This window comes from Ammodytes marinus, assembly GCF_949987685.1.
Source record: "Ammodytes marinus genome assembly, chromosome: 10".
In the NCBI taxonomy this organism is placed as follows: domain Eukaryota; kingdom Metazoa; phylum Chordata; class Actinopteri; order Uranoscopiformes; family Ammodytidae; genus Ammodytes; species Ammodytes marinus.
The window spans coordinates 23,290,237-23,313,524 of NC_137214.1; the positions used below are offsets into that span (position 1 = coordinate 23,290,237).

A 23,288-nucleotide genomic window follows, 5' to 3' on the forward strand; every position below is an offset into this window, starting at 1 on the left:
TTAATGCAGTAGAATCAATGCTGCGGAAGGGGGGCGACGGGCTCAACCATTCAGACTGTGAGCCAGGGGGTGTTTAGGGTGGGCAATGCAAGTAATGGTGACCCACACTTGTGATCACCCCTGTCTAGGCCTGGCAGTCAGAAGGTCTAAATTTACTGCTCTGTCTCTATTCCAAATGGTGGGTTCAGTATTTGTACTTCAACATTTTTCACACACCTGCCTCTTCAACTGCATTACCTCCCCAGCCCCTCCCATGTCACACATGCGCTTTCCTGCCTACCATAGCGACCACCCTCTGCTCCATCCAGCCCCCCCTACTCCCCTCCTCCAAGACCAAGGAGGTTTTCAGCACTTGCCACAGCAGCTCGCAATGGACAGCACCACAAAGACTCAGTGATCCCTCGCAACGCCGGCCGCTTGACAGAAACCAGAACTGACAGGCAATCTCAGTATTCAGTAGGGACATCCATAGACAAGTGGAGAAGTGAGACAGTGATAAAGAAAGCGGAAGTGCTTTGCGGACTAACCCTTAAAAGTAATCAGATATTGAACCTGCAACTGGAACAGGCATTTTTTGTTGTTTACAAATCTCTAGTTGCTCTAAAAACAGAATCAGCACAATGGAAGAAGACATGGATGAGGGGCAGACCCAGAAAGGTAAGAAAAGGATTTCTTTGCACATTTGGGTAGATTTCCTCAAGTAAATCAGACAGCAGTGTTTTGTCAGTGTGTCAGTGGTGCCTCTGCGGAGGCGATTGCACAAATGTTAGCCTCTCCCTTTGTGAATAGGAGAGCAGCTGTTTGTGGTAATTCCTTTGTCCATTGAGTGTCAGCACTCCACTGAAGAGTGCAAGTCTATATGTGCTGTTTGGGGTGTGAACAGCCTCAGCGAGGGTTGCACTGTCTTTGTTTCCTTGATGAGGATTTCATGCTTGTCGTGATGGCTGAGAGGGGAAACGTGAAGAGTGCGGAACCAAACCAGACCAAGCTTCTACACTCATTAATCCATTAGGTTTCAGGTTCTGTCCTTTGTGTACAAACAGCCAGGCATGCAGCGATGCTTTGCAACATTCAACATGGATTTGATGCAGGAGCAAGTGTTTCCTTGGTTTCGTTTTGCACAAAGCAGTGTTTGCACTGCTTTGTGCAAAGTGGAATCGCTATTTATACTTCGCACAAACCCCCGCCACCACCTTTCTATCAATGAATGATTCAGTGTATGGTTGGGCAGCACAAAAGAGAAGATTTTGACTAAATTTGTTCCATGTACCTTAGCGGAGACAGACTGGATGCTAATGCCATGTATCACAAAACACACCTTTGTCTGTGCCTCCCTTGTCTCACTCCCTCTCAGATTTACTTCACGTGACAGGAATGGCTTCATATGTGTCAGTTTCTCTTCCCTCCTCTCTCTCCTCTCTGCAACCTAGCACTCCTCACAAGCACACACACACAAGCTGAAACAGTTGCCATGGTACTGGCCAAGTGTAGTCGTATCTATTCTATGTAGTCTTCGCTCACTAATGCTGATGGCATTTAGGGAACAGTTCACTGTGTCTGAGAGTGTGTGTGGGAGAGAGACAGAGTTTGATGGACATAAATTGAGTAGAAGGTGCAGCAAGAGGTAGAGAGATTGAGAGAGTGACAGGTTTGGGAGAATAGGATGCATAATCTACCATATAAAGAGACTAATGCTTGAATACGTGTTAATTATGCACACACAGTAGATTGAAATAATTGCTGCAGGAGTGGACCATTTCTGAGGTGCTGTTCCCATGGCAATATTGTCATGTTTGGCATTTGCACTCCCAATTTAACAGATTTTGATCGAATATTTCTTGGTCGCCATAACTAGGTGTGTACCCAGGCCTTCCTTTTTAGATCTGTCAGCCTTGGCCGCTAACACAAATGCTCAACCAACTGAAAGATGCAGCCATGCAAGATGTGCATGCATTTCTGTATGTAACGTTGTTACATTTGGTCCAAGCTAAAATAATGTTATTACCTAGTGCCAACTCCTATGCTGTTACCTTCAATCAACATCATTGACAAATCTTCAGAATATCTAAGATTGTACAACACGCAAAGAGAGGACCATACATTTGTTTTGTTTTTTAAGTGCAGTGAGAGTTTGTCGCCACAAGCCATTTCACAGATGAAAAGAGAAAGGCTTGGAGCTTAAAACTTAAAAGAGGTTCAGGATAAAATATACATTATTAAGGGGGGGGGGGGGGCTGTACATGCTTCTTATAGCTGACGTTTCCTGTGTGATACTGTAAACGTCCACACCATTCACAAGGAGTTTGTCAAAAGGTAAATGATCAACCTGTTACCTCGTGGGCATACAGTCAACATTACATTGCATTATATTCAATCTGGGCACAGCTGTTTAGCTATCAGGGTGACAGGTCTACCTGATTCACCACAATTATGAAGAAACATTAGATTTGCTTCTAAAGTTTTCATTATTACTTTTTTGTTTATTCTGATGTGACCAAAACAGGAATGCATGTCAACAGTGATTCAAACATTTGTGTCCTAACATGGAGACAATGCAAGCCTTCAGAGGTGATCACTGACAGAACATACTGTATAATATGTCAAAATAATCTGTGGAAATAAAGTTGAACCAATTCGAAGTTAAACGCTTACAACATGGTGAGATGCATAGTCTCTTTTTTAAAAGGTTATTTTAGCTTTCCTTTAGATTTAGATTTTCCTTAAAAATACCGTGATTTATATCCTCTTCTACAAGAATACAAACACAAAAATAGTCCTTGTGATGAGCAGTTTCCCTTAAACAATTTTTAAATTGGTCTAACAAGATTTATTAATTTTTTTTGTGGGGGAGGGGGGTAAAATCAGTAATTGTACACACAGGTTCTACAATTACATATGACAAGATTTCAGGAGATTTATTGGCTGATCAGTCATGACACAATGTATGATATTTGTGTTAGAACAAGGTAGCAGGGCTCACTGGTCACCTAACTATGTGGGTCTTTTATATCAAATGACTCACTTGGAAGCTGACAGCTTCTTTCCTGCTTATTGAAGACAGACGATTGAAATGATTGCTCTGATGAAGCGTGGTGAACATTAAAGCAGCCCTGTCAGTTTTCGTTCTATGTCACTTCAATTCAATGCCTTGCACTCATTTTTTGTAAGAATCCCCTCATTTTCCATGAAGGTTAGAGTCCACCGCTACAATCAATCATAATAAATAAGTGAAGAAAATGTAACCAAAAAATGATTTGCTAGGGTTAGCGTGAAACAAAGCATGCCTTACTTCATTTGCTGTGAAGTTATCCCAAAGCACGCTACAGCCCATTAAAAAAAAGCCCATTAGAGCTTATGCATGGTGTCGCTGGGTTGAGATGTATAGTGTTTTTTTATAGACAGCTATATTTACTCTCTATTAGACATTCATGACACTGTTAAAGGACAAGTGGATATAATTGTGTTGGTGAGAATGTATTACACTAATAAACGTCAAACAAGGTATTTCCACCACAAAAGAGGTGTAGGTGTCAATGAGTGCACTAATGCCCTTCTGTCTTCCTCTTCTGAGGCTGCAAATCTAAAGATTATGAGTCAGAAGCACCATGTGGGCACTGTTCACATGAGCTGCCAGCCAAATCTAGCAGTGCACATTATGTATTGCGGTGGCCATCAGCAACAGGGAGCAAAAAAACCAAAGCCCTATGGTTGAAAAAAGCAGGATTCAACAATGTGAACACAGAGCCGAAATGATTGACATTTCGCAGGGAGCTTCTGTAAATAGACATTTAATGTGCAATACGTTTTAAAAACAAACCAAAGAACATTATGGAGATAATTCACACTTGTGTTAATTGCTGCAGATTGGAAAAACTGAGAAAGGGACACCTGTTAGCGTTTCCTGAGCCAAGAAGCTACTCTACAAGGCACCGCTTGTCCTTCTGTTTGATCAGTTTGATCAGGGAACTAACCTGGCAAGCCGATTTTAGTCATCTACATAAAACACAGTAGGATGTTTGTCAAATGCCATGGCATGAAAGTAAAGTTGTTTGGATTTTACTTACACATTTAAAAGTTTCCTCCACCTTAAATTGAAAGCTGCACAGGTTAAGGCACAGTTTATTCATAAGTTGCGGTTCTGGATATACAGTATGTGCTGTGGTTAGACTGATGGTTTCTCCTTATTGAACACAGTTTATTTATAGGGATTATACCTAAATAAAGTACCTGTGCTCAATGAAATCTGCTACAGGGTCCTGTGTGTCCCTCTCTCTTATGCTCATTGTTTTAAATCCTAAAAATAATCCAGCAGCAGAGAAATCAAGAGAGTTCCACCAATTGTTCTTAAGAAATGTGTTGGGCTAATAGTGCATAACTTCCTTGGAATAGTGCAACCATTCAATATGATGGTGTTGGAATTATCCTAATTTAAAACCACTAGTACAATGATACATACTTGAGTATAGTGTATGGGTAAGCCGATACAATGTTCTAAATGTTTAGGCTCATCTCAAAGATACAGAGACTATCCAACTATAATTTAATTGAGTTGGAAAATTCAATTAGAAAAATCTGCTTAAATATTTAGTTTTGGTTTGTTTCGGAGGAGAGTGTATTTGGAAACCCAGGGTAAACATTGAATGCACCTCCTAATGATATACTGAGGAAAGGCTTTTATTATGCCTTACTGTTTAGGAGCTGTGACTTAAAACCCTCCACCCTTTGGTGCCTGCTTCCTATAATGTTGGCTATGAAGACATGTAAGCACATTTCACCGATGCTGCACGCTTAAAATGTACAAATTGAAAGTGAAAGAACTACCCTTCTCTCTTCTCATGAGTTTTTGACATTTGACCCTCAGTTCGATGACTGAACAGGGCACAGACAAAAGACATATCCCTGCTCTGCAGTCACGCAGTCAAGATCACCCTCTTCCATATCGAAGCGAAAAAGAAAGACAGGAAATCAGTAGCAGGGCTTTTAGACCTGGCCTGTAACGTCATTTTTGCCCAGAGGGGTTCTCCGTGTAATGTGTCTCATTCACTGTTGTCCCACTGAATTTGTTGACATACAGTAAGTGGGTCATGGCTCTGAAGTACCCGGTCTATTCTCAGATTTTGTGCTGTGGTTGACATGGCAACCATACTGGTTGATTAAACATGCGCAGAGAAGATGGGGGCGTGCAAGAGCTGAAAAACCAACTCGCTTCAAGGGAAGGGGGTGCGCGCGTTCAATATAGGAAAGCAACGAGACTCGTATACGCCCATTACTCTCAGACTTAGACAGACACACCATCCCCCACTTGGGTGTCTCTCTCTCTCTCTCTCTCTCTCTCTCTCTCTGTAGGACCAGGCTCACTGCCACCCCACCCCCATACAAAACTCATTTGGTTACAAGGAACTAATAACTGCTAGCTGAATGCACACAAATTGAGTCTGATTGGATGTCTTGCGCTGTAAGTCCAGTCGACATGCACCAGACATAAGATGTAGATTATTCTATTTTCTTTCATCCCCTTTATTTAATTGTATTACTTTCCTCCTCTAACATAGCATGTTATTTAATATTTTAGGTGGCTATCACTGCAGAAAAAAAACTTTTAGAGAGTTCAAAAAGAGAGTTTTTAATTAGGGATGCACCAACAAATACATACAGTCAATACAAAAAAATATCATCCTTAGAAAAAATTATCTGGAATCCAGCCAACATTACAAATTATGAAATTTGAATATTGATATAATGAATAATGATATATTGAAATAAGACAAATAAAAGTATGTGGAATGAAAAAGGTTACTGAATCATAATCAATATGTTGCAACAATAAGGCATATAATAGGCAATAAGTAAGGCTAAATAGTGCTCGATAAATAGTGAGGCAAATAAAAATGTATGGAAATTATAAAGGTAAATATGGGAAACTTCTGGTGGTTTTTGATTTTTTTAGCTGGAATCAATTATATGTTCTGACAAGAATCCAATACACTTCATACTGGTATATTGACTGATAGATCAGTATGTATGCATATAACCAGTTAAAATAAGTAACTGAGAATAAACCAGCTGATGCACGTCAGTAAAGTCAGAAAAAAATTATATATTGTAATTATAAATACAAATAAAACAACCTCATTATTAGCATCTAAAAAAAGGGCAGCAAATCCTCTAATGATTAAGCCCAACTGTGTCCCGGATGTTGGAGTCATGTTTTCTTTGAAGGACGTAATTTGGCTTTAAGCATTATTTAAGGATAACCTCATCCCTCATGAATGTGGACTGGGTCAGTGAGAGTCTGTGTGTGTGTGTGTGTGTGTGTGTGTGTGTGTGTGTGTGTGTGTGTGTGTGTGTGTGTGTGTGTGTGTGTGTGTGTGTGTGTGTCTTTTGCCTGTCGGATATGACACAGACAGATGGAGGAGAAGTAGGAGGTGGGAGGGGCCTTGGGAGGGGGTCATCCTTTCTCTTTGTAATAGGGAGACGCCTTCTGTTGATTGGGCCACAGTGTTTGGGGTCATGTGGCCTTCATTTTTTTTCTATCTTGTTTTTTGCTTTTATTTTTAGACAGAGGGTGTTTTGTTTGGAGGATAGAATATCCAAAAACAACATCTCTTTGAAATCATGTACCTTTTTTCAAAATTCATTACACTAATTCTTATGTTGCCAGGTTTTCAATTTTGGCAAGAGGAATATAACAAACACTATACATACAATATGATGTAACTGTTAGAGGAACAAAAGCATTTCAATCTGAATATAACTCTAAATAATAAAAAAAAAATTACAAGGGTTTTTTTAAGATAACTTTTTGGCATTTGGCTTTATATGAGCGTTTTGGAGAGACAGAGATTAAATTGGACAGAGAGGACATGCTGAGAACTTCCCGGGCCAGGTTTCAATAAGTATTTATTTTATGAATAAGTCTTAATTTACAAAATCCATATTGCCTCCTGTCTTATATTGGTCCACTTAAATCAGCTCAGGTCAGGCAAATTCCATTTGGCCAAATTCCCAGCTTGACTCACTCTACTACAAAAGACAAGTAGCACCTGTGAGCAACATTCATTCAAATATCTGTGACTCTTCATCAAGCAAGGGCTCTTTTATTTTCATCTGAGGTAATGTTGGGCTAAGCAGAAAGCATGAATAATGAATGTGAGAGGCTTGTGCTCTGCTGCATTGTGCCGCTTCTAAATTATGGATCAAGCATCCCGTAGCTCTCACAGTCAGTTCGCACCACTACTTGCCATTTTTCACCAGCTCCTTCTGCAGTCAGTTAAGATCAATGAAGAGTTACCGAGAGGAGATGGGAGGCTGTATGAGGGATTTTGTTTTAACACCGTGTCGATGTGTATCACCTGATATCAGAGCTTGAGAAATGAATCACAGCGAATAGATCGCAACAGCCACAAAGCAATCATAACATGGTCCAGTTTTAATGGAGTGTCTTGGAAGCCAAGTTACACTGCAAAATACAAAACAAAGCAGTTTGAATTAACTGAATGTTACTCATGAAGATATGCGGTTCTGAGGAATTACCCCTCCACAAAATAAAAAGCAGACAATCAATACAACTTCACTCTTGTAACATCCCTTCACTAATGCTCCCATATGGCCTTGTTACTTCATCTTTATCCATTTCCATGGAAACATCACTTCCTTTCATTCTAGTCACTAAGACAACATTATTTTGTTGTAGATCATAAACTATTATAGTGCAAACCAGTGTTTCAGGTCTTTTATTTGGTTCTGTTTTAAACAGTTATAACACCTGAAAATTGATTTGATTGGCGTGTCGGGGAAAAGTAAAATATATTTAAAATAGAGAACGGCAAGATGACAGCTCCAGCTGGTTTATTCTGTGTGCAGATATGTAAATAATGCAGTGGTAATAAACCTTGATTTAGGCCATGACATACATAATTTATATTACTGCTCATTTCCCTTCACATAAGATTACAGGCTCCGAAGATCCACAGCACCAATTTTAACTGGCATGTTTCGGAGGTGGGCAAAGAAAAAACTACATATGATCCCATATGCTCCATCAGGGTGATTCATAAAAAACAAACAAAATTTAAAAAGCATGCATATGCACACCAAGGGATTACAACATGCCATGGGATTTAATCATCATAATAGTCAGTTGTCTGTTCTGCTCAGTATTTTATGTGACTGGACAGTGATCTTTTACTGTTGCTTAATCAGGCACACTGACCCAGAGCATGGAGGATAAATGTGTCTGCTCACATCAATAAATCCTTTCACTGTCCGCCTCATCACATGATAAGGTAACTCGAGATAATGAGTCTGAGGGAATGAATTACATAGTTTTTTGACAAACTGTGGGGGGGCAGGGGAATGGTACTGTACTGGGCATAACTGGCTTTGGCTGTTTAATGAAACATGTTTATTTTCTAATTTTGACGAATAAGCGGCCAGATACAGTCAATCTAATGTCTTGTGGAGACTTCTAGCACAGGATAAGACATTTTTGAATAAGAAATCATGACTGATAATACACTACCAAGTAAGTTCTATAAACCAGTGTTAGATCACATAAAACATTTAAACTGATTATATTGCAGGGCACCAAAACGACTGACGGAACAACGATGCAAACGGTTTGACATTAGTTATTTTAACAGGGATATTGATAATTGTCTCTTTTAACTTGTAACTATCAAAATTAAACTACATTGGACTTGAAGAATTTTAGTTTTTTCATCACTCATCCAAGAGGTGGCATTGGTTTTACTGGCTGAGTAAAAAGCCATTTAAACCTTTAGCAGGTCGACAGACTCATGAATGAAGGTGTGAATTGACGTGATACTGCATGAGAGTGGATGTCAGATGACAGTACCTGATAGTCTAAGGGTGTATTCACACATGCTGTGTTTAGTTCGGTTGAAACGAACTCAGGTGCACTTCCACCTTCGGTGCGCATCTTTCAGACAGGTGTGAATACAGCAATCGCACTCGGGGGCGGACCAAACAAACGCTCCGAGACCCAGCTGAAGAGGTAGTCTCGATGCGCTTCAAAACGCACTCTGCTGCAGTTCGTTTGTGGTGTGAATTTGGCCGGACTCGATCCGACCCAATTGCAGGAAGCACTGCGCCTTTTCTTTCTTTTCTTTTTTAATAAATCGCCATCAGCTTCACATTATGGGAAAGTGTTGTTGTCGCCATTGTTAGGAAGATTAGTTGTGGTTTGACCGGGAGCCCCGAGCGAAAATATTACATTTGATAATGATGCGTGCGGATCAGCGATCAGATGGAGAGGAGCGTCTCCCGTAGCCTACAGTGCCAACAGGTTCACGCTGCGCTTTGCATGAAGTGTGTGTTTTTATTGTTCTTCCCAACGGGACCGTCAATACTGTCCCCGTGTCAGTTTGGTGCTGAACTGCGCCGAACTGACACCCAGCTGATACACAGCTTAATCAGCTGTGTTTCAGTTTGAGCCTATTCTTCACGCGAGTCGCGCGTCCAGCAGCAAAAATACAGTAAAAATGATGTTTCACATCGTAGGCTAGAAGCCACATAACGTGGCATTGTCATAGGGCTACATATTATAAACATATGAAACAACAATAATTAGATTTTTTTCTTCTTTATTTATAGGCTAGATGTAGGCATTTTTATTATTTTTAACTCCATATTATATCAATGATAAATTCGCAGTTTTTACTTCGTTCTTCCTGCTTCTCTCCACCCCAGAATGTCTGTCCAATGAATGAATGACCTTAGATCACGTGTGGTTTTGCTTCGTAATGCTGGTTCACTTGCAAAAGGGGCAATATGAAAGTGGACCACACCAAACAAAAAAATCCAAATTCTATTTGGTCTGGACCAAAGCAAGTGAACTAACGGACTTTCCATGTGTGAATACACCCTAAAAGGCACAAAAGGTGAGGTGTCTTCTCAATTTCACTTCCCTTCCCGGGTTATGTCTTGGTCAGGCAATAACGATACATGATGGTTTTAAACAGCAAAACAGTTGGGAAGCAGCAAACCCTGTTCCATGACATGAAAACCTAAAGGAAACCCACCTATCCAGAAGCGTACTGGATTACATCAGCGAGGATGCAGATAATTTAGGCTAGTCTGGGTGACGGTCTGACGCGCTCAGCACAGCCCAGCAGGCAGAACAGCTACTTGGTATTCTGCTCGGGTTTGGATCAGTCAAAAGCACAGAGTTGAGGAGAGAGAGAGGGGGGGGGGGGTATTTGCTCTGGCTCCTGCTTTGTAACACAGGTAATGACAGCAAGATAACTATAAAAGAGGTGGTGCTAAAAACCTCCTTGATGAACAATCCTGAAATCTTTTATCGTCTCTACAACTGGCAATAAAAACTGATTGTTACGGTAGAGTCTCTTTACTGAATGAGGACAATGATGTGAATGCAGATTATCTCTAACACACAAGTATGACGAGGAGATTCTTTAACCTAAGCCACACACACTCGCGAAACATAAGTATTTACAGACTCAGCTTCTCTGAGAGCAATCTATGCGACAGGAGATGGTAGTTGGAGCCGAGCAGTGATTAGTCACCTTAGGGGCCCCCGGGAAGCTCAGGAAGAATTGGGTTAAAGGTCTGAATCACTATACTGTATAACGGTTTTAGAGGTTTTTAGTGCTGAATAAAATGTCAGAATCCTCTGTAGGGCTGAACAACTGATGGAATGAATACGTTATTGACCTAGAATACCAGGGAATATGACACCAGACCACAGCATAGACAAAGTGGAAGTGGCCATTAAATATATTTTACCATTTTGTGGCTTTAATACACTGACACACAGTGTGTGAAGAAACCAGCTGCCCATATATCTGGGACAAGCGTCCTGTAGTCAAGCTTTGTGAAGATGTTGCATTTTGTTCCACAGATGCACCCAACTCGGGTTTGAATGTTTGAGATCATCAGAAAGTAATGTTGTGAGTGTGTTTGAATTATTTAAAATCAAGTAAGAATCCTGACAGTTTTTTTTGCTTGTTTTTTACGGTTCACAATAGAGAAATTTCAACCCATTTGAAGTTGATGTCTCCTTTTCTGCACTTGTTGACTAATCATGTATCTATTATTTGTGTTTCTATAGGATGCCTTGAATGCTGCATCAAATGCCTGGGGGGAATCCCATACCCATCTCTTATAGCCACTATCTTGCTGTATGCGGGCGTGGCTCTGTTCTGCGGCTGCGGACATGAGGCCTTGTCCGGCACCGTCACCATCCTCCAGAACTACTTTGAGGTGGTGCGGAGCCCAGTGGATGCACTGGACGTCTTCACCATGTGAGTAGAAAAAGGGATCACGCTGAAATTAGGAGGCCCTTAACATCAAAAACTCTATATAAAAAATATATAAGAATGTGTGTAATTTCCACATTGCACCAATGTCCAATGTAATAAGGTTTTTGCTTTAGAACAATATGGCTTCTGCATTATCTGTGTGTCTTGCAGCAACTTAACATAAATAAGTATATATATTAAATATATATATATATATATATATATATATATATATATATATATATATAGGGGAGAACGGGGTAATCTGAGCCACTTTTTACATTTGCTCTCCTCTAAGCGAGCTAAAATTATTTATCACTCAAATTTACACATTTCCCATTAATTCAGGATGTTTCCTAGAAATGGGCAGTAACAGAATTTTTTCAAGACAAAGGGCAGTGAAAATATGATTGTTTTAAAAAAAGTTGTCATGTGGCTCACTTACCCCAGCTGTGGGGTAAACTGATCCACTTACTTTTTCCACTCTGAAACTACCATAACAACACATATTGTAACAGTAAGAATCCTGAAAGCTAGCCACACATTCTAGAACTAATGTCGGATGGGGTTGATGGGGTTTGGTCGATTAAGCAAACACTTGAAAGTAACTCTGAACAAAATCAAATACAACATATTATTAAAACTGCGAGCAGTGATGACCGGGCCCTCGCACCTCCGTGCTGGACGCCGTCCTGGCCGGCCTCGGCGCTCCGGGCGACCGCGTGAGAGAATGCGCCGCAGTCTCCTCCTCTTCGCAGCACGCGGCACAGTAATACCTGTCACCAGAAGTGTGGAAGTTGCCGCAACGCGCTTGATACGGATGCAAGGAAGTCCTCAGGCCTGGGCTCTTACCAGGCGGGTGAAGTTTGGAGCACATGGGACAGTGCAGAGCAAAATTACAGCGACTTCCTGTTTCGTGGCGATGACGCCGAGAAACTACGAAGGCCATGGAGCTGATAGAACCGGCTTCCCGTGTTATCATTGTCTCTAGACCTCCCTGAGCTGCTTTGAGGTTGATTCGATCAAGTGTGTAGGACTTGAAGGTAATTAATTAGCATGCAATATTTAATTGACCCAGCAGTTGGCGCTCTCACTTTTTCTTAATATTATTGTGTGGGCTTACTCAGGCCTTGGGTCTCATTAAGCATATCAAATGTTGAGAAGATCAGACTGAGTATAGTGGAGTTACAGCTACTTCCTGTTTAGTGGCGAAGACGCCAAGCTATGGCGAAGGCGTTTTGACAGGTGGCGCTCTCACTTTCTATGCATATTAGTGTTTGGGCTTCCTCAGGCCTTGGGTGTCATTAACCATAACAAATTAATTTGGAGAAGATGGGACAGAGTATGGTGGAGTTAGGCCAACTTCCTGTTTTTTTTGGCGAATATTTTAAAAGTCTTCCTGTTGATTTTGGGGTGTGTCCTGGGATATTACATTGCTATATGAAATATTGTGCATCTAGGTGTAACACAGCCTGAGTTATGATCAATTAAAGGATTAATGAGGTCCGTTTTTTGGCGAATGACGCGTTCAGTGCTGCAAGACGGTGGTTCCGATTAAAACAAGCTTTCGGGTATATCATCTTCCATGTCTGATGACTTAACCTATCATATTTTTTTTTGCACAAAAAGTTGTTATGAGTCCACTTTACTCTGCAATCCTGCAGAGTAATGTGAAGTTATGACTTTTGAGTAAATTTTGGCGAATATTGGCCGGCATTTCGTCATAGTTATTCGGAATCAAACAAATTTATTTTAGGTATATCTTCCATGTCTCATGAATGTCCCTAGAGTTTTAGTTTTGCAAAATATGTTCCTGCTAGGAGTTATGAATTTTTTAACATTGTGATGATTTGAGAGTCAGAAATTCACAAATTTCAAATTAAAAGACTTCCTGTTGATTTTGGGGCGGGGCTTCAAGAGGGGGCCTGCAAAGATACATTTGGGTTTTAAATTTGGTGCAGCTAGGTATAACACAGCCTGAGTTATGATGAATTAAAGTTTCATGAGGTTGGTTTTTTATGATGTTTACGTCAACTTTGACCCCCAATAGCTCCCTGGTACTACTGTGATTTTGAAATATTTTCGCAATTTAACATCGGGCAAGCGTCTTGAGTATTTGAGAAGTGGTTCGACGTTCCTGGCGTAACAACTCTAGGACGAGTTCATCGATATGTGAAAATTTGTAATATGGCGATTTTGGCCCTTGACATAAAATTGCATTTATGTGCGCCTTGGGCCATTACATGTTGTCCTAAAATGTCAGGCTTCTAGCCCAATTTCTTAGCATGCATTTCCTTAAAAACTGTTTGTGGCCACAGGGGGCGCCGTTTTTTTGCCCCGGTCTCGAAACCAACGATAAGTTGCAATTTTTTGCAGGTCTGATGGGTACACAACGTTTTTCAAGTTATGCATGACGGGAAGGGGGTGAAAAGTGCCAAAAATTACTACAAATAATAATAATAAAAAGAAGAAAAATCCTTTGCATTTCAATATGGCTTCGCACCGTATTCGGTGCTCGGGCCCTAATAATTCAAAAGGTTTTAATAAGATTCAAATGAAAGATAGAACCAGTTAGATTAGACTGGGGGTCAGAACACAGGACCCTTAGAGCCAGCTAGTGTCTGGGGGTCAAAGCAAAGGAAAATCAGAACCAGCGAGAACAGCCTGGGACTCAGAACACAGGAGAAGACCCAACTGGATTATAACATCAGCCTGTCATACTCTACAACTAGGCCTACTCTACATTCCAGCCCTGAAGGTTACAGGGAAAGATGAGAAGGTGCTCTTTCCGTGTGGTTGCCCCAGGTCGTCTTCCTGGTGTATTTCCTTGGCATGATGGCTTTTCTACAATGTGTATGACATTAAAATAAAACATATGTCATGTAATATTACATTAAAATATGTTTAAGACTAAACTTAACTTGTGCCTCATGGTGGGGGAAAGTGAGACAGTGGCTCACTTTCCCCCACCACCACAATTTGAGAAAAAACTACCTCTTTAGCATTTCAGGCTAATCTTCAGTTATCAGCATCACATGGTTTCATATGTTGGTAGTTCATCAACACGTATGATAGAAGTTTTTCTACGTGAATACATTTGCTTTGGCACAACAGTTGATTAAGTTGACAGCAAGAAAATTTACTTTTACATGCAAAATACCTATTTTGGTGAAAAAAACATGCTTACCACAGCACCATGAGGTCCTCTCTTTCAGGGCCATGGGGAAATGAGAGGGGCTTGAAAACATATATCTCACATGACCACAAATGTTTTTTATTGCCTAGATACAGGGGGTGGCTCACATTACCCGATGCCTCAGATTCCCCCGTTCTCCCCTATATAAAATTATATTACCCAGAACAAGTATAACATTGTGTTGCTGTGGATGTTTTCAGTGGTTCTCTATTCATTCTCCAGGATTGACATTATCAAGTATGTGCTCTATGGCATTGCTTCGGCTTTCTTTGTCTACGGCATCCTGCTGATGGTGGAGGGCTTCTTCACCAGTGGAGCCATTAAAGACCTGTATGGAGACTTCAAGATCACCACCTGCGGACGCTGTGTCAGTGCTTGGGTAGGATAAATAAACATGTTATTGCATACTAAGAGTCAAATTTGGCTTTGATTGTGGCTGTGGTATCGCTAAACTTTATTGCTATGATATCACATATGTAAGGGTTTCGGTTTTATTAATTTATAAATGCTTTTATTGCTTTCAGTACATAAAAGTAGTCTGCTACAGTCGGAACTTTCTACAAAGTAACGGTAAATATATAACTTTGTGGCCAAACGTACTGATGTCATCTTGGCTGGAGTCTTTTCAGACATCAACCATGTCTCTGAAGTTCCCTGCTCTCGTAATACATTTAATGTAATGTTGAAAAGTATTCCATAGTTTTTTGAAGGAGTATTAAGTCTAACTGTTTGTATATGTCTGTCAATGTATGGCAGGAAGTGATAGATCAGAACAATATCTGTAGGTCCATGGCAACAGTGAATATTTCTCCTTATCGAGAAATAATTGCCCGTAGAATTGCCCGTGATTGACCAATCAAAACAACATTTATCAGTGCTGTGTAATAATAGTGTATATAAGCCTCCTTTGCTGCTGACATTTTTGTAAGATCACATAATTAAACAGTCTATATGTTAGGTAATTCCCCAAAGAGTTATCCCTGTAGGTTGAGTAGGTTAAGGTTTCTGTAAGTGACTCTTCTCTTCAGCCACACACTACTCTAGCTATGTGTCCAACCATCATTGTTTTTAGCAAATCACTGTTGTCACTGTCAGGAGTTTAATGTTTTTATTTTATTTTTTTCAAATGGGCATCAAATATTAAGGTTTATTACTTTAGCTAATTAAGTATAGAAGTCAACGTTATATTTAGAAACATGTACGAGCTGAGCAAACATGACAAATCAGCCAGAAAAAACATACTGTAATGCTTCTGAGCACTAAGTGATTAACTAAATTCATAAATTCATAATCCTTATTGCATCACAACTGAGGAGCTATGAATTTACATTGAAAACATCTATAAAAATTGTGTTATTTTTCTGCTTTGACAACAATAAAAAATTAGGAGTGCTCTCATATGGAGGATAATGAAAAGCCTGCAGCAATCCTAGCAAGATTATCTTTGGGATATACAATTGCTTAGCAAATTTGAAACTCCACAGGGAAGGTTAAGGAAATTAACTATACTGTGGTATTTGGGGCCGTTACGTTTGTGTGTGCTAATCTTGTGCCCATGGAGATGTCCAAACCAAATGGGCAAGTGGTGGCTTGGAAACACCTCTTAACATAAAAGGGTCACAGGTTCGTACCAGCCAATTGTTATGCCTGAAGACCCATGTGTCCTTCAAAAATGTCCTCGGACAAAACATAAACCTGTTATCTAGTAGTAGTAAAAGTAGTAGTTATAGTAGTAACATTAGTGCGAGTGTATCTGAATACAGAAAACATACATTTAACTTGTAATTTGGAACTGTAGGAAATTCTTTACACAGATTACAGTAACATTGTTAACCAACACAGTACCCATAATGTGATTTGTGTCCGTCTGTTGCTCTTTTAGTTCATCATGCTGACATACATCTTCATGCTGGCTTGGCTCGGAGTGACTGCTTTCACATCCCTTCCAGTCTTCATTTATTTCAACATCTGGAATATTTGCCAAAATGCTACCGTGCTCGAGGGGGCCACACTCTGCCTGGACCCACGCCAGTATGGTAAGGATGAATATAATGTCTAATTTCTTCACCCCCGGCTGTTCAGATCTCAAATGCTCGGATCTCTATGGTTACAACAGCTGAACACAATTGTCATCACTGCTTTTATCTTAACTTCTTGGAGATGTTCTTTTATAGAATACCAAGAACAGTCCCTAGTTTGTTCTCTTTATCTTGTTTTAATTATCGGTAAATCTTCAACTTTTAAGGCTATGGATAACTGAAGAGGTCTAATATATATTGGCATATAGCAGATGCAAGTCTTAGAGCAGACAAGATCTAATTATCGATTTATTGTTTTCCATAAAAAAAACAGGTAAATAAACCACTTTAGAAATTTAAAACTTTTAATGAGCTCATTATTTTTAATTAGTGCAACCTCGTCCAGTCGAGTTGCCACAGGCAACTGCTAATACTGACACTGTGTCAACAACCATTTGTGTTGTCACCATCATATTATGGAATTAGACCTTACCTGTGTGTGGCATTGTACATGTTAAGTCTGCATTATAAGGATGTAATCGCACATATGGAATTTTTTACATACATGCACGTTGTGGTTGTCTGTTCTTTGACTATGTTTTGGATGTTGCTTTCCATATATGCTTTATAAATAAAGTACTTTATTTCAGGTATTGTGCCAATTGCTGAGGCAAAAACTGTGTGTGCTGGATCCGAAAAATTCTACAAGATGTGTGAATCCAATGAGGTACGGTAAAGGTCACATTTAGCAAACAATGGCAATAGTTACTTAAGGTGAACATTTTAAATTCATGCAAGATATGTTTTCAATTTAAGTTCAAAATGATATCTGTGTTTGAAACATAATAATGAGTGATTTGACAACAACAGCAGGACAGCTCCAACAGTTAGAAATGTTAAACAAATAAACCGTAACAATTGAAATACATTAGATGAACTCACACTGATCCCCATCAGCCACAATAAAACACCAAACACACACACACTCTGTCTAATCCAGCGATGTCCACATTTGTTAACTGAGGGCCACATACTTAAACTACAGGTGAGGTACAGTATATCGCGTGACTTCTCAAGTTAGCACAATCGATCAAATGTATGTTAATGCATTCCATTAATTTTGTTACAAAATAGGTTGCCAGTTCATTCTCAAAATGAAGTAGCCTCAGATTGCTTCTTAGTCAGGATAGTAACCCCCTTCCCAGCTCTGCATAAATGTGTATATGTTTATACAATGTGAAGGGGATAATGATTTACTGAAGCACGCTTTGTGTTTTAAACTGTTAATATATGATGTATGGGTAAGTGGTTGTGTTAGTGTAACAGGGTTATTGCCACTATATGACTGATTTAATTGTTAATCAGAGTGATGGCATTTTAAAGAATTGACGTATAACTGTTTATAATTACAGGGATGAAAATCCGAATGAATATGTTCACATATACATTTTCAAGCCAACATAGATGTCCCCAAAGCCTTGACGAGACATGTGTGCTGCAATTTATTTTATTTTATTTGCTACAGCTGGACATGACATTCCACCTGTTCATCTGTGCCCTCGCTGGAGCAGGAGCTGCTGTTATTGCTATGGTGAGACACCAATTAAAATTGCAACTCTCTCTAAAACAATGAAAAATCTCAAACAGAACTAAAAATCTTAAATATCAACCACAAAACATTAGAACCCATTTTGGTGGTAGGTGGTATATATCAAGGTATATGCCACAGATGGCCCGAGTTTTATTTATTTTTAAATAAAGTGATAAAAATAACAATGTATCCTATAGGCCTATTCTTTGTCTGGTGTGGGAAAATAATGTCTACAGCGATAGGAGTTTAAATATTGTTTGAAGGTGAAGGTAATATGGGTAAATATTGTAGCCGGGAAGATACTGTATGTGTTGTTGTGTCTGGTTCATAGGTTGCCCGTGTTGTGTTGTGCCTGTGAGAGAATAGCTGTAGATGGGAGAGAAGGAATTTTGGCGCAGTGAAAAAGGCAGGGTTCGTCTCTCCCTCTTTCGGAGGCGCCAGGCATTTCTTGTCGTTGTCATGGAAACAGGGAGAAGAAGGGCTCAGAGATTGCTGCAAACATCACTCAGTAATCTGTGAGGAGCCATTTTCTGAGAAAGTGTTTGCTATGCAAGGATGATGTAGCAAATTGTGGCAAGAATATTTAACCTACAGTACATCCTAGTTTTTCTTTTACGGTTAATGGCAGAGAAAACCTTACGTCAAACTTCAGAGCATACCATTAATTGAGCTGCCTTCAAAAAAGCGTCAATCCAGAAATCATCATCAGAATCAATAAGCAAGAACATATTTTATTATCATATTCAACAAATAAGGGGAAAAAACTGAAATTCATAACTAAAGAATGTTGGTCTTTCCTGTGTTTGAGGCTCAATGGCCTAATTGGTCGTTCTGCGCATCAGACACAAAAAGCAGTGGAGCTATGAATCTCTCACTCGTTGTGAAAAGAAAAGCCGTGTTACAACTTCAGGTCATTAAAGCACAATACAGTCATTAAAACCTGAACTGCCATGGTAACACAAGGCCAATACTACATTTAGCATTATGCTGCCACCTGCTGGATCATTGGAAATATCCTCCTTATAATTCAAATGGCCAATACATCGACACCAGTTTAAAAAGTCAATGCATTGCATTTCAAATTAACCGAGTTGCTTGACAATTTTCACTCGCAAAAGATAATTAAAGTGAGAAATGAATTATACTTTATGTGAATTAAACTTTATATTTCTTATTTTATATTCTCATAAGATCCTATGGAATAAAGTCCATCTCATGTGATTCCCAATTTGACTGCACAAATATGAGCACACATTAAAGAACACATACAGTATCTTATGTTATTTTATGAAATTTAAAAACATATTCATATACTTATTACTTTCAACTTCTCACAGATCCACTACTTGATGGTGCTGTCTGCAAACTGGGCTTATGTGAAGGACGCCTGCCGGATGCAGAAATACGAGGACATCAAGTCAAAGGAGGAGCAGGAGCTTCATGACATCCACTCCACCCGCTCCAAGGAACGTCTCAACGCCTACACATAAAGACCAGCGTGAGGCCTGGCCCTGCCACTCCGGCCTCTCTCCCTCTCTCTCTCTTCTGTCTTTCTATCTGTCTCTCTCTACCATCCCCTCCCGAGGGGGGGCGGATGGCGCCTAGGGCCCTCGCCACTGCTGATGTCACTGGTGCGTCATATGACAACGTGGTCTGGGGAGGGACGTCACACAAGCCTCCTCAGTCACAAACAGCATTTTAAATGAAAAAAAAAGCCCCTTTACCTCTCTCATGGATGGTGTTAAGATTATCATTATGGCAGTTATATTATTCTTGATACAAGTTGTTTAGTGCTGATAGTAGTATTAGTGTAGTTTGTAGAATCTGAAGTAGCAGTAGAATTTCATTTTTTTTAATATATATATATAATTTGCGTATAGTTGTTTTATTTTTCTTAAGTTTCTATTTGATGCTAAGTGTCATTTTGCTTTCATGCATAATTTATTTTTTGCTGATTTCTGAGGGGGTAAATAAACAGGGGCTTAAAAGGGTTTTCAAGCACATTTCTCATGTCGTGTTTATGGAGATGTCATGATCAAGAACTATGTACTGTATGTGAATGGGTTTTGAAAATATTTTCAATCTCACAATGAAACCATGAAGTTATATAAGCCTTTGTCATACTAGTATTCCCAGGGATTAAAACTGCTTTCATATGAAAGTAATTCAAATTCAGTTTTTCTATTTGAAGTTATACAACAGCAAGACAACACAATAATAAATACCAAATTGTTAGAGTAAAACCAATATTTGCTAGACGTGCCAAGCCTGTTTAACAGGATACAATAATTTTGACAGATATTGATGATTAATCGATTAAAAGATAAATTATGGGTTATTTTATGATAAGCTTGCCAATTAAATGTATTTTAGGACTGTGAATGATTCCATTGTCTTTTAATCAGAAGTCACACAAGCACTAGCAAACATGCTTCATAACCCCTTTTTTAATTTCTAAAAAGTGGAACTTTATAAATACTAAACTCCAGTTTTTGCAGATCTCTGCACTGTATATACTGATACTGTATATCAAAGCATACCTACTGTATATGTTAAGCACTGAAAAGGACAATTCATGCGAGAGAAAGGAGAGATCACTGTGGGTCAGTCCACTTTGCATCCATCAGTCTCAACCGAAAACATTCACAATAAAACGTTGTTGGTGTAGTGGCACTCGGTGGAATTATCGGATGTGAGAAACGTGTGTGTCACAGTCATTTTGTTCATGACAGTAACTGTATTGCTTACACAACCTGCTGCCATACAACTACAAGGGTGGCCTGTCGGTTCTTTGCCTTGCAATGTTTTTGTCAGTATTTCAAAAAGCTAGATTCATGCACTTATTTGACCATTTCTGTGCTCTCTTTAGATGTAAGCGCATTGGTGTTCAACTCAAAGTTGGATAACTGTAATGTTAGTAAAGACTGTGAATTTAGATGTTTTTTGTGGCATGGACATGCATTAATATAGTCTTATTGACTCAAAAGTTACTTTATTTAACTTCTTTATTTTTACACTTCTGACTGTCTTGCTGGATCAACCCTTTGTTTATATGTGCAGTACAACACCTCCCACGCTTCCCGCGTTATGCTACTGATATTAGAGACTGTAGTCTTTGAGTTGTGTCTATTTTGTTTGTCATGAGCTTTCAACCATGTCTTAAAACTACTACTTCTACCAACATTGCTTAATCTGTAATGACCTAAAAAATGCTTTCGAGCCTTCTCCTTGTATTAGTCTTTTGTACTTTCACTACGTAGTAGCAGGCTTTAAATTGAATCTGTTTTGTACATTCATGTGCCAACAGCTTGAAGTGGCTTATTTGACCTGTATGATCAAATTTGCTTGCATTAATTAAATTCACTTGTGTACTTGTTGATACTTGATGTTGTGTGTGTCCATTTTGTTTAGGTTAAAAATGTTAATTAGTCATGTATGTAGTATTACAGGAGTCCTAAAAATGAGCTGTTCAACTGTCATTGACTTGAATGAATACGATCATAGAGCATTTGATTTATTGGTTTAATAAAATAAAGAAAACAACAGCTGTTTAACAGTAAGAAATAGACTCAGTAACAACATCACACCACTAGATGTCTCCATATTGAGTCATTCCAAATAAAGAGTTATCAGTCAAAAGTTGAGAGACCACATTGAACAACAATATAAATGAGTTATTAAGCACTTAAGCACACACTATTATTACATTTAAATTATTACAGTTATGTGTTTTTGGATATGAGGTTCCAATAAAATCAATGTATGAGATTGTAGAATAAGAGGAACAGAATAATTCAATTAATTTGTATAAATTGAATTAATAGAACAGAATAATCCAATTTATATTAAGTATCTAAAAAAAATTACGAACATATTCCATGACATGTTTACAAATAAGGCTTGAGTGTACGGACATGTGATATGTTTTTGGTAGTGCAACAGCAACCATTTTTTAGCAGGAAGATACAATCATATGAAAAAGTTTGGGAACCCCTCTCAGCCGGCATTATAATTGACTCTGCTTTCACAAAAAAAAAGATAAAAGTGGTATGTCTTTAATTTACCAGGAACAGCTAAGTACTGGGATGTTTTCCAAACAAAGATTTTTTGAAAAGCAGTATTTGGTTGTATGAAATAAAATAAAATGTGAAAAACTGGCTGTGCAAAAATATGGGTACCCTTGTGGTTTTGTTGATTTTAATGCCTGTAACAGCATGTAAAACTGATGAATTTAAACACAAAGTTGGTTGCATTATGTTGTTAAGCCTTGAACCTCATAGAAATGTCTGTTTAATCATGAGAAAATGTATTTTAGGTGCCTAAATGCAAGTTGCACTTCTCTTTGACTCTCTGCTGAAGTGAGACAGAATGGGATCATCAAAACTGCTCCCAAAAGATCTTAAAAACAAAGATTATTCATTATCATGGTTTAGGGGAAGGCTACAAGAAGCTTTCCAAAAGGTTTCAATTGTCAATTTCTACTGTAAGGAACGTTGTCAGGGAATGGAAGGACACAGGCACAGTTGCAGTTAAACCCAGGTCTAGCAGACCAAGAAAAGTACAAGAGCGGCATATGCGGCGGATTGTGAGAATGGTTGCACACAACCCAAAGATCACCTCCAAAGACCTGCAAGAACATCTGGCTGCAGATTGTGTATCTGTACATGGTTCAACAAATCAGTGCAATTTGCACCAAAACATCTGTATGGCCAGGTGATGAGAAGGAAGCCCTTTCTGCGCCCACGCCACAGATACAGTTGCATGGAGTATGCAAAAGCTCATTTAGACAAGCCAGATTCATATTGGAAGAAAATGCTTTGGACTGATGAGACAAAAATTAAGTTATTTGGTCTTTATAAAAAGCAGATGTTTTGGTGCAAATTGCGCTGAATTGTTGAACGATGTACAGATACACAATCTGCAGCCAGATGTTCTTGCAGGTCTTTGGAGGTGATCTGTGGGTTGTGTGCAACCATTCTCACAATCCTCCACCTATGCCGCTCCTGTTTTTTTCTTGGTCTGCCATGCCTGGGTTTAACTGCCACTGTGCCTGTGTCCTTCCATTTCCTGACAACGTTCCCTACAGTCGAAATTGACAATTGAAACCTTTGGGAAAGCTTCTTGTAGCCTTCCCCTAAACCATGACAATGAACAATCTTTGTTTTTCAGATTTTTTTGAGCTGTTTTGATGATCCCATTCT

General features: G+C 39.2%; 1 protein-coding gene across 1 annotated transcript; it reads left to right on the forward strand.

The window, feature by feature from the left end:
* Positions 1 to 620: 620 nt before the first annotated feature.
* Positions 621 to 19,577, forward strand: gpm6aa (glycoprotein M6Aa; the record flags this gene model as incomplete). The annotated part of the gene is made up of 7 exons (XM_080035896.1): positions 621 to 657; positions 11,093 to 11,285; positions 14,701 to 14,857; positions 16,361 to 16,514; positions 17,147 to 17,223; positions 18,022 to 18,087; positions 19,425 to 19,577. 7 exons carry the CDS (start codon positions 621 to 623, stop codon positions 19,575 to 19,577), a joined length of 837 nt encoding a protein of 278 aa, XP_079892022.1.
* Between the last annotated feature and the right edge of the window lie 3,711 nt (positions 19,578 to 23,288).